Here is a 13,917-nt window from a genome sequence, read left to right as displayed (position 1 = left end):
AATACAAAATATTATGTCCATTTATAAACTATCATGGCCATACCTATAGGCTATAGTATATGCTAAAAATACCAAGGTACCATTATAGGAAATACTCCCTCTATTCACTATTTTCTTCCCCTATTTCCTTAAACGGATTATTCAGGTTTTCTTCCCCTTACTTATTTTGCAAACTTGTACTCTTATTTTATTCATCCCTCCCTCCCTCTCCTATCACCAAAACCTATCCAACTCTTTTATCCATATTTTATTACTTTCCTTAATGTTTTGGCCCCACAATTTGTTATTTAATTTCTAATTATCATACTTCTCTCCTATCAATTCATACTTCTCTCGGCGACAATATTGGTCGGAATTGGTGAACGGAGTAAGCAGTGCTAGTGACTTGGTGGTGAAGGGGAACGAGGGAAGGGGGAAAAAAAATCAATTTGGTAAGTTGGTGAAAAAAATAATAAGATAATATAATAAAAAACGTATATAAAAAAATAAAAGTTATATGTGAAAAAATACGCCCCTTAATTACATGATTAACGGAAATAACACACTAGTCGTACCATCTGCATTATATGAGCATGTTTATGATTATATTAGTCATTTGTGTATATAAACATGTTGAATGGTAGATACAAGGTCAATCTCTATCTCTATTTCTAGTACAATAATGGGTCACTAATGTTTCCCATCAATTTTATGAGGTGAAAAATCCATTAAATCCCACCTCAAATTTCTCATATTTTTTATGTTGATGCATGTTTTATATACTAGTCTACTCTATATGATCATCAAACACTAAAATGATGAGTATTTACAACTGGGTTTGTGTGTATTTATCTTTACACTTGTTGTTACTTGTAAAACTCTCAGTTTGTGACACTTACTTGAACTCAAATGAGGTTGAAGAGATCCCAAAATATTTTATTAATCAAACACAAAGATCTGATTTTTTTGATTGGATGGTGAAAATTAGGAGGAAATTACATGAGAATCCTGAACTTGGGTTTGAGGAATTTGAGACTAGTAAAGTTATTAGGGATGAATTGGATAAGTTGGGTGTTAATTACAAATACCCAGTTGCTGTTACTGGTATTCTTGGTTATATTGGTACTGGGAAACCTCCATTTGTTGCATTGAGAGCTGATATGGATGCTCTCCCTATTCAGGTAATGCTTAAATAAAGTTGTTTCTTTTTTTTTTAGAAGCAGCCTCTTTGTGTTGCTAACCAATTTGCGTGGCCATTGAGACGCTGGGGTAATGTTGTTGTATTGACATATTTGGTTTGATGAGTTTTTTTTGCCATTATAAGGTTAAATTTAATAGGTTTCTGGAATCTGTATCCTGGTACTGATGTGTTGTGTTGCTAACCAATTTGCTTGTGTACTTTTTGATGGCTGAATTATGAGAATTTATGTTTAAGATGTTTGTCATTAATTAATGTCACTAGTTTGAACTAGTCTGTGGTGAGGCTGAATGGTAGAGTTGCTGTCATTGGACATAACACTGTTTATAATTATTGTTCGTGTCGAATTATGCATATGCTTCTCAAAATATAGTGGGCTTGGTGATGGAAATGGTCCGCATTGTCAAGTGTTTGATTGCATGTATATTACTGACCTGAGATAAAGATGAGTGCTTTATGCATTTTGGGAAGAGAAGATTGCAAGGAAAGTTTCAGGTTGGTGAGAATCTTATGACGAATATTGAATCTTGTAGGAACTGGTTGAATGGGAACACAAGAGTAAAGTGGCTGGCAAAATGCATGCTTGTGGCCATGATGCTCATGTCGCAATGTTGCTTGGTGCCGCAAGGATCCTCCAAGAACATCGAACCAAGATACATGTCAGTTTACGGCTTGACTTTACTTTCCTAGTCAGTGTTTTAATATTGTTGCTGCTAGATATTAATAGATGTGGCTCAAACTGTTGGACTATGCAATATAGAGTTACCGACTGTTCATCCAGTCTTCCCATGGTGAATATTACTGATAGTATGAACGTAGCTCTTTAGAAATCAACCGTAATAAACTTTACAGTGTATATTATCATGTCGGAAGAAATTAATGGTCAAAGTTGACATTGACTGACCTCCAAAGTCAGATAGTTCCTAGTCAATTACCTGACACCTTTCGCATTCCATTTTGACATCAGTGCATCTGTGGCAATGTTTAAAAGTTCTGATAAAAAAAAAATGTCCGACATGTTCATAATGCTATTGTAAGATTACATCTCATTGCAATAATTGCATTAGTTTCATAGGCATGAAGGTTTTATATGTTGGACACCTAATTTTGAGAATGTCACAGTTGAACTAATGTTACATATCTGCCAACAGTGTACATAATTGAGTCAAAACCTTGAAAGTAAAATTCCTAGCATATTTGGGTTTTTTGTTCTTGGAATGTTTCCAGTGGAGTCAAAGACTAACTGTTCTAAGGTTCTGGATTAAACGGAGTAAAACAAAACGACTCTTTACACTGATAACATCTTTTTATTGCCAAGAAGAGATGCAATTCTACCCTATTTGCAATTATGGGTCATTGGTAAATAATTCTCCTGTGTTTTTAACACGGTTAAGATCATAAGACTGTATACATCCAACCCCTTCATCCTGCCAATTGCAGATGTGTTTTGGTTCTTGGAAATGATCTAAAAAATGTGGCTAGAGAGTGATCAACAGGCCATAGATCTCGGAGCTCTCACATACTGAGTATTATTTGGATGAATTCTTAATATTTAATAAACTTGCAGGGAACAATCGTTCTGGTTTTCCAACCAGGGGAGGAAGGATATGGGGGTGCCAAGAAAATGATCGAGGATGGAGCTTTAGAGAATGTTGAAGCCATCTTTGGTTTGCATGTCAATTCGGCTTTGCCAGTGGGTCAGATATCCGGCAGGTCGGGTCCACTCTTGGCTGGAAGTGGATTCTTCGAGGCAGTAATCAGAGGAAAAGGTGGTCATGCGGCAATTCCACACCACACAGTTGATCCGATATTGGCTGCTTCTAATGTCATTGTCAGCTTGCAGCATATTATTTCACGCGAAGCTGACCCCCTTGATTCACAAGTAAACTTTCTCCTTCCTAACTCTGCTGTAAATTTTTTAAACTGAGCATATTTTCTTTTGAAATACGCTTCACCATCAATCAATTTTTTAAAAAGAGACGAGAATAAAAAAATTCACTTTTTGAAGTGAGGGAATCTACTTGACAAAACCGTTCCTTTATTTGATAAAAGTGATGTAAAGAATGTAACCTGGGGATAGCTGGACCATTCTCTTGGATGAGCAGGAAGAAAATAATTGTTTTTGTAAAAGGCATAGAATCTTTTATTGAAACATATTTTATCAGTAACTACAACTACAATTACTGCTTCAAAGGCTTATGTCTATGACGAGGTAAGGGAGGGTAGGATGTATGTAACATTTCCCCTAATAAAGACACTCTTTATGGTTGACCTGTAATTTGTTTGTTAACCGACAGCTACCCCCGTATGTAAGAAGCTCAAATATTTTGGTGACTTAGTTTACTTAATTCCATCATAGTCGTAACTCGTTAGACAAAAATTAGTGAAATTATGACTCATCGAGTATGGAATAATGTTTATCAGTAAATATCACTTATATATAATACAATATATCTTTTTTTTCTGACAAGAATACAGTATATCTTTGTTCTATGGGTGAAGATATTGGAATAATGTCATTTATTAATACTCCCTACTTATTTAAGATTCTTTGATAAGTAGAGAACTCTATGATTAACATCAAATACAGTGCACTAACAAAAGGTACTGAAGTGGACATTTATATAGAGGCAACTAATATTCTCACCTAGGATTCTAGGAGGCTAGGAGCATCAGGATCTTAAGATATTCTTCATTCTTTTCCTTAATTTTTTTTTTCCATTTTTTATATCTCGACATAATTTTTCATGTGATCTTCAAGCTTTTCGAGATATCTTAGAATATAGGATATTTGAAATGGGTGCTTTTTTGTGTTAACAATCATTCAATGCATTTCTCGACGCAATTTTCATGACTTGTCATCCAGAAACACCCCATTTGTGTGTGGTTATTGTTAACACACGGAAAGGCTGCATACATCTGAACCCCCCACCCCCTTTCACATTTGTGGCACTGGGGTAAAGTTGCTGTTATTGTTGATATAGACATACTTATTTGCTCTTGGCTGCATGCTATTTTACTACTCTTTTCAAAGTTCGAAAAAAAAAATTGTGCAGGTTGTTACTGTAGGCAAGTTCCAAGGAGGCGAAGCTTTCAATGTAATACCTGATTCTGTTACCATTGGTGGAACATACCGAGCCCTACTAAAGAAGAGTCTATTACGGCTTAAACAGAGAATCGAGGAGGTGAAGTTCACAAGCACATCTTATAGTTAATGGTTTATATTCTCTCTATAGGAGTTTATTCCTTAGATTTCTGCATGTTTGATGATACTGGTTCACACTAAAAGATAACAACTTTAGTTAATTAATAACCAAGAATTCTTTTTTATACACAATTTTCAAAGCTTCCAACTTTTTTTATTTTTGTAGAACTCAGCGTCTTTTCTGAATAATCCCTCCAAACCTTCTACCAGAAGATAGTTATGCAAAAAAATAAAAAGAAACTTTTCCTGTCGAATATCAACCATAAATTAAACTTTCTACTTAAAACCTGTGTTGCGTAGCAGCGTAGGTCATTTATTCCCCCAAATACCTGTGGAGGTTGTCATACATTGGGCACTTGAACATGAGTAAGGACACTCGACTACATATTATGGACTAATAACATGAAAATTTTTATCAATGATAGATGTGTCCAATGCCTGGACAATTGGACACTTACATTTCTATGTCCGAGGAACATGTCTTACAACTTTTGTGTGGCTGTGGACATACACACGGGCGAACGCATATTTAGGACCAGAAATGCTCATCACTCATTTTATCAGGTTTCGTCTAGGAAGATCTCTACATGACAAATAATTCTAGCCCATTCACGGCAGCGTAGCATGATACCACTTAAAGACCTTGAGAGATCCCTCAAATATACAACATCTGATCCTGGATGAGCTGTATTGTTGGTGTTGTTTTTTTATTAAGGTTTCAAGTAACTCTTTGTTTAGGTCTATCTGAGTGAATTTCCTGCGATAACAATGGATGTACAACATTTCAGGTTATCACAAGTCAAGCTGCTGTACAGAGGTGCTCAGCAACTGTTGACTTTTCTGAGGGTGCAAAGCTTTACCCACCAACCACAAACGATGATAATTTGCACACATTTTTCAGCAGTGTCGCCACGGACATGCTCGGTTCTCGTAATGTTAAAGAAGCACCCATGTTGACTGGGTCTGAGGATTTCTCCTTTTACCAGGAAGTAGTCCCGGGTTACTTCTTCTTTGTTGGGATGAAGAATGAGACACTCGGTAAAACAGGATCAGAACACAACCCACTGTTCGTGGTAAACGAAGATGTTCTTCCATATGGCGCAGCTCTTCATGCTTCCCTAGCTGTTAGGTATCTTCTTCAAAACGAAGCTGAGAGCCCAACACAAGAAAGAAAAAAACATGATGAATTGTAAGATGCTATTAGGTTCTTTTATTGTTCTCTCTTGGAATCTCCTATCTAAAATGCACATAAATGTGGTTAAATGGTGCAATACTTTTAGAAGGAATTTTAGATGAGCATTTATCTGAAATGATGAACCATAACTTGTGTCTCATAATTTATTTGGTATGAACTCATGGATTCAATTAAATATGAGCTGCACTAAATCACAAACGGAGTTATCTAGGATTTGAAGTTTCCAACAGCATTTGTAGGCAGTAGTCGCCACATTAACGGCCAGCTACTCTCCTATAGGACCGTTCTATGGCATAGGATGGGCCCAATAGGAGATGTTAGCCCAAACTAACCTTTTGGTATAAATACAAATCTACTGTCAGCTTCCCTCCTTCATCCCCATACACAAAACCCAATCCACGGTAAACCACCTCCTTTGCCGCCAATGGTTACCCCATCCACACCAACTTCGTAACCGCCAACTTCAACCCCTTTGAAACCCCAACCATGTTTTCCTTCCAATATTCATTGACACAATAAGAAGACGCCAACCACCACCAAGCGGATTTTAATAATCTCGAAAGTTCCATATTTCAAGAGGAAAATTAAGTGCTTCGAGTTGATTGCTAATTGTTCGAGTGAATAGTCAAGGTTATGCATTAAGAACTCTTATCTTTAAGTTAAAACACACGGTTTGATTTATAATCGAAATTGGGGTTTATAAGTTTATTAGATAACTCATGATAACTTGGAGTTTTAGCTTTAAAACTTATTATTTTATATTGAAATTTGCATAGATCATTTCTTGTAGATTCTTGGGCTTAGAGTTTGCTTTATTCTTGTAAAGTAGGACTTGAGTTTAATAAAAGGTAGTTTTAGTTTTGTCATCTTGTTAAGACTTAAGACTCATGCGATTTTTCTTATAAAGTATAAAGTTTATGTTTAATTACTAATGGTTTTAATTTGAGAACTTAGTGTTCTAAGTTATAAACTCGCTAGCCTGTACAGTCACGAACTCACGACCGATGATGAATTAATCATTTTAGGCAACTGGTAGCATAGGGACAGTGGTGTATTGGTGTAGAAGGGTGAAGGGTGCAACGTTCTAAGTTAAAAACTGGCTAGTTTTCAGATGAGGGCGTAGAGGGTTTCTTGTGTTTGATTTGCAAGACAGACAATAGTATTGGGTATTTGAAGATTGTCTCTCATACCGTGTCTTGTACGGGACGGTTTCACATTTGATATTAACCCATCCATCCTTGTGCATTCCTCATTTAATTATAGGGTTATTGAGTTAGTGTGACGTTAGAAGAAACAAATAGTAGTATTGGGTATTTGCAAAGAACGTGTTTAAGGTAAAACTATAAAAGAAATGAAGCCTGTATGTATGTATACATCATATGCTGTTCAAATGTAGTTCTAACGAATTTCCTAACAATCAATAATCATCTCCTGCATTCCAGAAACAACAGTAGTACTTGACATGAATGCTTCGAAACCAAATCTGATTTTTCCCGTAAAAATCTATCCTTTACATTCAATTCCACTTTGGTTCAGTATCCGAACATCTCTGATGACAATCTCAATAGAGGCTGCAACGCACTGGGGGCAAACTTGCGCGCAAATAGCTGGCATAGGTAAACAAGTCGGTGATTATAAAAACACATTCTCCTTCCCATTATCCTCTCAATTAACTCCTTTGAGATGTCGTTCCTCCCAAATGTAGCTGGATGGGGCCCGCCCCTCGACCAGTCTGTGTAAGTAAGGGTCCTATTAGCGATCAAATGAGGGGTTTCGATGGTAAGCATTGTGGGGAAGTAGTGCTCATCAACATAACAGGCAGGCTTGCAAAATTGCTTGAATTTTGGATAGTATCTATTATCCTCGACTATCCGGATGGCTAGCTCACGGTTAACCTCAAACCACTGGGCCCCTTTTCGCCACTGCTTAAGACTCACCTCAGGCTCCATGTTCTTGTCATACCGGCCCCTCCCATAGGGCCCACGGTCATCGTATGAGCCCATGAAACTGTAGCGAGACTTTGAAATGTAGCGGTACACAATGGTAAAGTTGCGTAGAGGAATGCACGCCTCTGAGAGGAGAACAAAGTGCTCATTTGAGAGATCAAGCATTGCGTTTGCTAGAAGTCGTCTCTCTGCATCACACATGCTCATCTTCCCCCATTCCACTTCCTGCATACAAAAAACGTATAAGAATTATAGGATCGATGACAATATATATATATAAGAGGTGTGGGTGATTCAAGTAATACAGATAGATATTGGCGTGCGTACCTGGCTACGAATCTGCCTGGAATAGAAGACAGAAGAGCGGGAATAATTAGCTCGATAACCAGGTAAAGAATGAATATAGATAGAGTAAAGGCCTTGATTGCCTTTGAAAAACCTTTCCCAAAGAGGAGCAAGTGGCAAAGGACCCCTTGTCAAAAACAAGAAGGCCACCTTAGTAACCCTCTTGTAGGGATACTCTTTAATCCGAGGAGCGAATGTCGCCCTCCAAAACAACTCTGTATCATTCATGTCATGCATCACGTTACAGGGCGGCCTTATCCATGACTCGAGACTCCTCGTCTCTTCAACACAATGCCGGTACCCAAACACTTGTTGATGGAACATATTTCTCGCCCCAAAATATCGAACCATATTCATACTTACTATACACAACCCAAGCCCAAAAACTAAGAAGATCAAGAAAAAATGAAGTATTTTCAACGACCAAGGCTTGCTTTGCATTTTCCTGCCTTGATCCCCATTCATCATCCTTGCCTGCATTTGGTTATCAAACAAACCCCGGTTTTTCGATATCTATTTTCGCTTAACAAATCAACAGAATATACCACCCAAAATCTCCCCCCAATAGTATCAGAAAATTATGCCAGAAAATCAGTAGAATACCACAACTGTCATGTGACATCCTAGACTAATGAATGAAGTGGGTATCCTAGTTTCTGGGCATTTGATCCAAGATCAGGATCACCTAAAAAATAAGGTGATCCCTTCTAAACCTTAATGTAAAACCCGTTATCGAAGAAATGAAGCAATCGAATCTTATGATATAGAAAATGGGTATAACAGAATTACCAAGACGATTGAACAACATACGACGACACAATTCTCCAAAATGAAAGGATTACTCAAGAAAAGTAAGTTATAGAAATGTCAAGTAGATTAGAAAGAAAAACCTTTGTATCTTTTGTTTTGTTTGAATCATGGAAAATGCATCTGTTAGTTCAAAATGTGAGATGTATGTGGAGCTTTTATAGGGGGGATGTTTTAATGGGAATTTAGCATGCAAATATGTTATTTAGTTAGGAAGAGTAATGAATGACGGACACTAGACAAAAAAAGTTGGGAATTTAGCATGCATTTGCCTGATCCAACGTCGCTGCTGTAATTTTCTAGTGTGGCTAATGGGTCATTCGGGTCTAGCATAATTCGGCTAATTTAGGTATGCTTAACCAAGTTACCATCAATTTGAAGATAAGCAACTATTTTTTGTACCCGTGAAGATCACGGGTGCGGTTGAGATTAATTGTTTATGTTTACGTATGACTATGACCTTGTAGTATAAACATGTTAATATTTTTGTAGCGTTGTGTTGTTAACGGAGACACTTAAAGATATTTCACCAAAATAATAATTCATGTAGTTTGGTGAGACCATAACAATATTTTAATTTTAATTTATATATATTAAGATATTATATTATATGGGTAAATAGACGTAATACTGGATGAAGATAAGATGGAACTACTTAACTGGACACTGAGAACTATGATACAAAGTTAAATGTGTTAATTAAATAGGCAATGATTTTTTATCATTGGACCAATATTTTTTTCTTTCAATTAGTTTCTCATATATTTTCATCATTAACCGTGTCACGTGAACACCACTTATAGTAGGCCGTGATTTTTCTTAATTAATTTGCTTTTTTTTCATTGCAATATTTTTTTTTTGTTTCAAAGGATAACATGGCTTTACAAGAGTACCCTTAGTTCTCTCTATGTTATTCTTGTGGGTTGATGTTTTAATTTACTACGTTATATAATATTTGAAATACATTATATAAAAAACAATATTTTATTTTATTTTTAAGCTCTTTTTTTATACGTAACCAGTTCATTGAAATTAACGGGTACAATTATACAACATAGTATTGCAAAATTAAATTAATATAATGTGATAACAATAAAATAATAAACCTTATTTACATGTTCAATTTATATGGCTGCTCAATTTTTCTTAGGTCCTAAGCTAGAACGAGAGGATAACCTTTACAACAAAGTAAAAATTATAGTAATGTAATATTTTTATTGCGAGATAATTTATTTTAAAAATAAAATCCTAAAATAAAATTTTAGAATTACTTTGATATTTAATTGTTGTTTAAGCCATTTAAATCTACTCTAAAGTTAAAAAGACAAATTTTAATGTTTGTGGTATTCTAGTTTGTATTTAATGCTACAAATTGCTTAAATCTTTAATTTTTTCTTTTTAAATAACAAACTAGTTTTGTGACCCGTGAGAATCACGGGTTTGATTGTTTATGTTATTTTGTATTTGTGGTATCGTTCATGAATGCATTATTCGGCTTGTTTGTCTTCTTGCCTATTATCTTAGAGATATGTTGGTAGGATACCTAAGCAAGGCAAGTAGGCAACAAATTGGGTCCTGTCACAGTTTTTGAGGGTAAGATATATTATAGCTAGGCAGTTGAGAATTTCTAATATGAGAGTAGTTGGAACTTGTTGAAATCACAAACTCTGTATTGAACAACGACACCAAAACCCATGAATCCTTCATTTAAAAGAATATACGAATGTCCGTTCTCTGATTTCGAAGCCTGGTGTTGCATATAAATTAAATGGAAAATTGTACTGTCTTGCTTATGTTTCATCAGAACACTTTAAACAACTTATTCTCAAAGTCTAGAAGCAAAAGTCAACACAAATTATGGGAAAACATAAAAGGTTGGATACTTGGACATCTAATTCTATTCCTTACTACATAACGTATTCTTATGAAAAAAGAAATGTAAAATAAAGTAACCATGTAAAATATCAAAATGAATGGATAGTAATGATATTTTATAACTGAATTTTACATATTATCTTTAGTCAATTTGAGACGATATGAATGATGTGTAGAAAGCGCTCCGTTAAAATACAACTTATGTTTGTCTTACTAATTAGGCTAAAATTACAAGTTTATTTTCTTAAATGCAATGGAGTTTGTTAAACTTTTTCAGCAAATACATTTACAATTCTTGTCAATTCGTCAGTCTTGCAACATCTTTCTTGTAAAGTCAATTGATTTGTATACAGGTGCATGCATGAGATTAGATGTGATTTATATATGTATAGTAATGATCGAGTTATACCCCCTGACTTATGCGTAGACTTAGAACCAATTGAGTTGGGTGTTGTTATGGGATTAGGGTTTCGAACCGTAGGCTAAACCATGTACGTTGACGTTTGGGAGGCTCGTAGAGTAGGGCTATATCATGGCATTAGAACTATGTGTGATTCATTTATAGATTTATAATAAGTAAGGGAGAATGTTGAACCTAAAACATAGTCATTGGGGGGAATTTAGTAAGGAGAGTATAAGACCGTATTTTAAGGTTGTTAGTTGAACTTCGGGACGAAGTCCTCTTTTAAGGGGAGTGAATGTAACAATTCAGAAGTTTAGGAAAATGGAAGTACGGAATGTGAGGAAATAGTGGGAATTGTGAGGAAGTAGTGAGAATAGAACACCGAACGTTGGGAAGAGTGTGTACATGAGATTTGAGGGAATAGCTGGAAAGGGAAGAGTGAGGAGAAACTTCGGGGACGAAGTTTATTTTAAGGGGGGAAGATTGTAATACTCCCTATTTAATAATTATATAATAATAATAATAATAATAATAATAATAATAATAATAATAATAATAATAATAATAATAATAATAAATAATAATAATAATAATAATAATAATAATAATAATAATAATAATAATAATAATAATAATAATAATAATAATAATAATAATAATAATAATAATAATAATAATAATAATAATAATAATTAGATGTCCTAGTGTTTTTGGGTCAGTCCATCTTCCTTTTGATGTCGCTCTTCGTTCCAGTTTGGAACGTATTGTCACCGCGTCAGGGCCGGGCTTTGGGGATTGGCAGTGGCGCCTTACTACTTTCCCTTTTCACCTTGGTGGTCTTGGTGTCTATACGGCGGGAGATGTTTTATTCTATGCTTTTATTGCGTCCCGTCTACAGTATGCTGGTTTGCAGGCTAAGCTCCTTGGCCCTTCTGGTATTGTAGCTGCTGGCCCTGCTTTTGATGATGCCGCGCGGGTGTTTACCGCGACTACAGGTTTTGGTATCTTAGGTAACCCTAGTGAAATTGCTGCCCCCAAACTTATGAAGAAATTGACAGACATTTATTTCGCGACGGTTGCTGCTGCCTCAGAGTCTGTTTTAACTTTGACACCACGCCAGCTTGCTTTATGGCAGTCTCAGCAGGGGTCTCACTCCTCTGATTGGTTACGTGCGGTTCCTATCTCGGGGTTGGGCCAGACTATGAACGGGAGGACTTACCGTAGTGTGCTTGGGTATCGTCTGGGTGTTCCGTTATTCACGGTATCTAGGCCCTGTCCTTCTTGCTCTCGGGTTTTTTCTGAGGATGTTTTTGGGGACCACGTTGTTTCTTGTTCTGGTACTGTGGGCGTTAAACATCGGCATAACCTCGTCCGGGACACTCTTTTCGACATCTGTTATAGATCTGGTATTACTGCGGGAAAGGAGGTTGATATCGGTTTGGTTGATGGGCATGGTGGCTCTCTTCGTCCTGCGGATTTGCTGCTTTATTCTTGGGAAAGAGGGCGGGATGTGTGCGTTGACTTGACATTATCTTCTCCTTTGACTCAGACTGGGATGACGGATTTTGTGCCTGGCCGGGTTGTCGCTGATGCTGCTCAGCGTAAGTGTGCTAAGTACGGGGATTTGTGCGCGACAGCGGGTTATGGTTTCCTTCCTTTCTCTTTCTCTTCACTTGGGGAGCTGGGTTCGGATGCTGTTGCCTTGCTCAAGCGGATCCAGAAATTCTCGGTATCTCAGGATGCGGGGACTCGGGTGGCCGCTTACATTTTTTCTAGACTTAGCTTTGCTGTTGCTAAGGGTGTGGGAGCCCAGATTGTCTCTCGGCTCCCCACCAATTTCATGTAAATTTTTGTTTTCGTTTTAATGAAAGCTGCGCGCATCCTTTTTATATAAAAAAAAAAATAAAAAAAATAAAATAATAATAATAATAATAATAATAATAATAATAATAATAATAATAATAATAATAATAAGTTGTAATGATAATAATAATACATAATACAATACGCATATACGTATACATTTATACTCCGCCTCACCTTATATACTCCACCCTATCCTCTCATTATCTTATCCTAACACAATCAACCAAAATCCACCCAAAACATGAGAGATGAGAGAGAGAGAGAGAGAGAGAGAGAGAGAGAGAGAGAGAGAGAGAGAGAGAGAGAGAGAGAGAGAGAGAGAGAGAGAGAGAGAGAGAGAGAGAAGAAGAGAAAGAGAGATTTCTCCCTCCGCCTCGAGATCGTAAGGTAAACCATCTTATAATAGCCATTATGTTATTATTTTTATACCATTGTCTCACCCGCGACTTAGACCCGCTATGTGACCACCGTGACTGACCGGACAACCGTCGTTGACCACCCTAGGGACGGTTTGACCGAGAGTTTTAAGGGGTTTTTGTGGTCTTTGTAAACCGGTTTAGGACAGGGATTTTTACCCTCCATTCATGGCTAACCTAGGGTGGTGTTGGGTAGCTTTTATCGTGGGTTGAGTGAGAGTGGCAAGGGTGGTCATTGGCGGTGGATATGGCGGCTCTAAGTGTCGGGAAAGGGGAGAGAAAGAGGGATGTCGAGTTGTTGTTGCTTGTTGTTGCTTGTTGTTGTGGTTGTTGAAGTCGGATTTTTTGCGGCCGCCAGGTGGTTGTGGGCTGGTGGTAGGGTCCACCGTGGTCAGGAGGAGGCCACGATGGTGGTGGAAGGGGCGGCTTATGGTGTTGTTGTTGTTGGTTGTTGGGGTAGTTGTTGGTGTTGTTGTTACTTGTGCGGGTGTAGGGTAGGGCTGCCGTAGGTGGGCGGTTAGGGCTGACTTGTGCAGGCTGGACCCACCGTGGCTGGATGGTGGCCCACGATAGGGAGGTGTGGAGGTGGTGGTCGAGGTTAAGTCGGGTTTTGGTATATGAGTATAATACGGGTTTAGTTTAGTCGTATACGTATTTGTATAAATATATTAATATATTTATG

The 13,917-nt window shown here is 37.0% G+C and overlaps 2 protein-coding genes across 2 annotated transcripts; one reads left to right on the top strand and one right to left on the bottom strand.

Moving 5' to 3' along the window:
- Nucleotides 1-528: 528 nt before the first annotated feature.
- Nucleotides 529-5,752, top strand: LOC141647931 (IAA-amino acid hydrolase ILR1-like 4). The gene is made up of 5 exons (XM_074456306.1): nucleotides 529-1,160; nucleotides 1,711-1,836; nucleotides 2,745-3,059; nucleotides 4,234-4,362; nucleotides 5,171-5,752. Exons 1-5 carry the CDS (start codon nucleotides 795-797, stop codon nucleotides 5,573-5,575), a joined length of 1,341 nt encoding a protein of 446 aa, XP_074312407.1. The 5' UTR covers nucleotides 529-794; the 3' UTR covers nucleotides 5,576-5,752.
- A 1,182-nt stretch (nucleotides 5,753-6,934) lies between these two features.
- Nucleotides 6,935-8,803, bottom strand: LOC141646253 (glycosyltransferase BC10-like). Its single transcript, XM_074454211.1, has 2 exons — nucleotides 7,851-8,803; nucleotides 6,935-7,748 (listed from the first exon to the last, which is right to left on the bottom strand). The coding sequence occupies exons 1-2, from the start codon at nucleotides 8,346-8,348 to the stop codon at nucleotides 7,110-7,112; spliced, it is 1,137 nt and encodes a 378-aa protein (XP_074310312.1). The 5' UTR covers nucleotides 8,349-8,803; the 3' UTR covers nucleotides 6,935-7,109.
- Between the last annotated feature and the right edge of the window lie 5,114 nt (nucleotides 8,804-13,917).

The sequence above is a fragment of the Silene latifolia genome, chromosome 3, assembly GCF_048544455.1.
Source record: "Silene latifolia isolate original U9 population chromosome 3, ASM4854445v1, whole genome shotgun sequence".
In the NCBI taxonomy this organism is placed as follows: domain Eukaryota; kingdom Viridiplantae; phylum Streptophyta; class Magnoliopsida; order Caryophyllales; family Caryophyllaceae; genus Silene; species Silene latifolia.
Note: the sequence above shows the minus strand (reverse complement) of the source record. Positions and strands in the feature narration are given on the sequence as shown.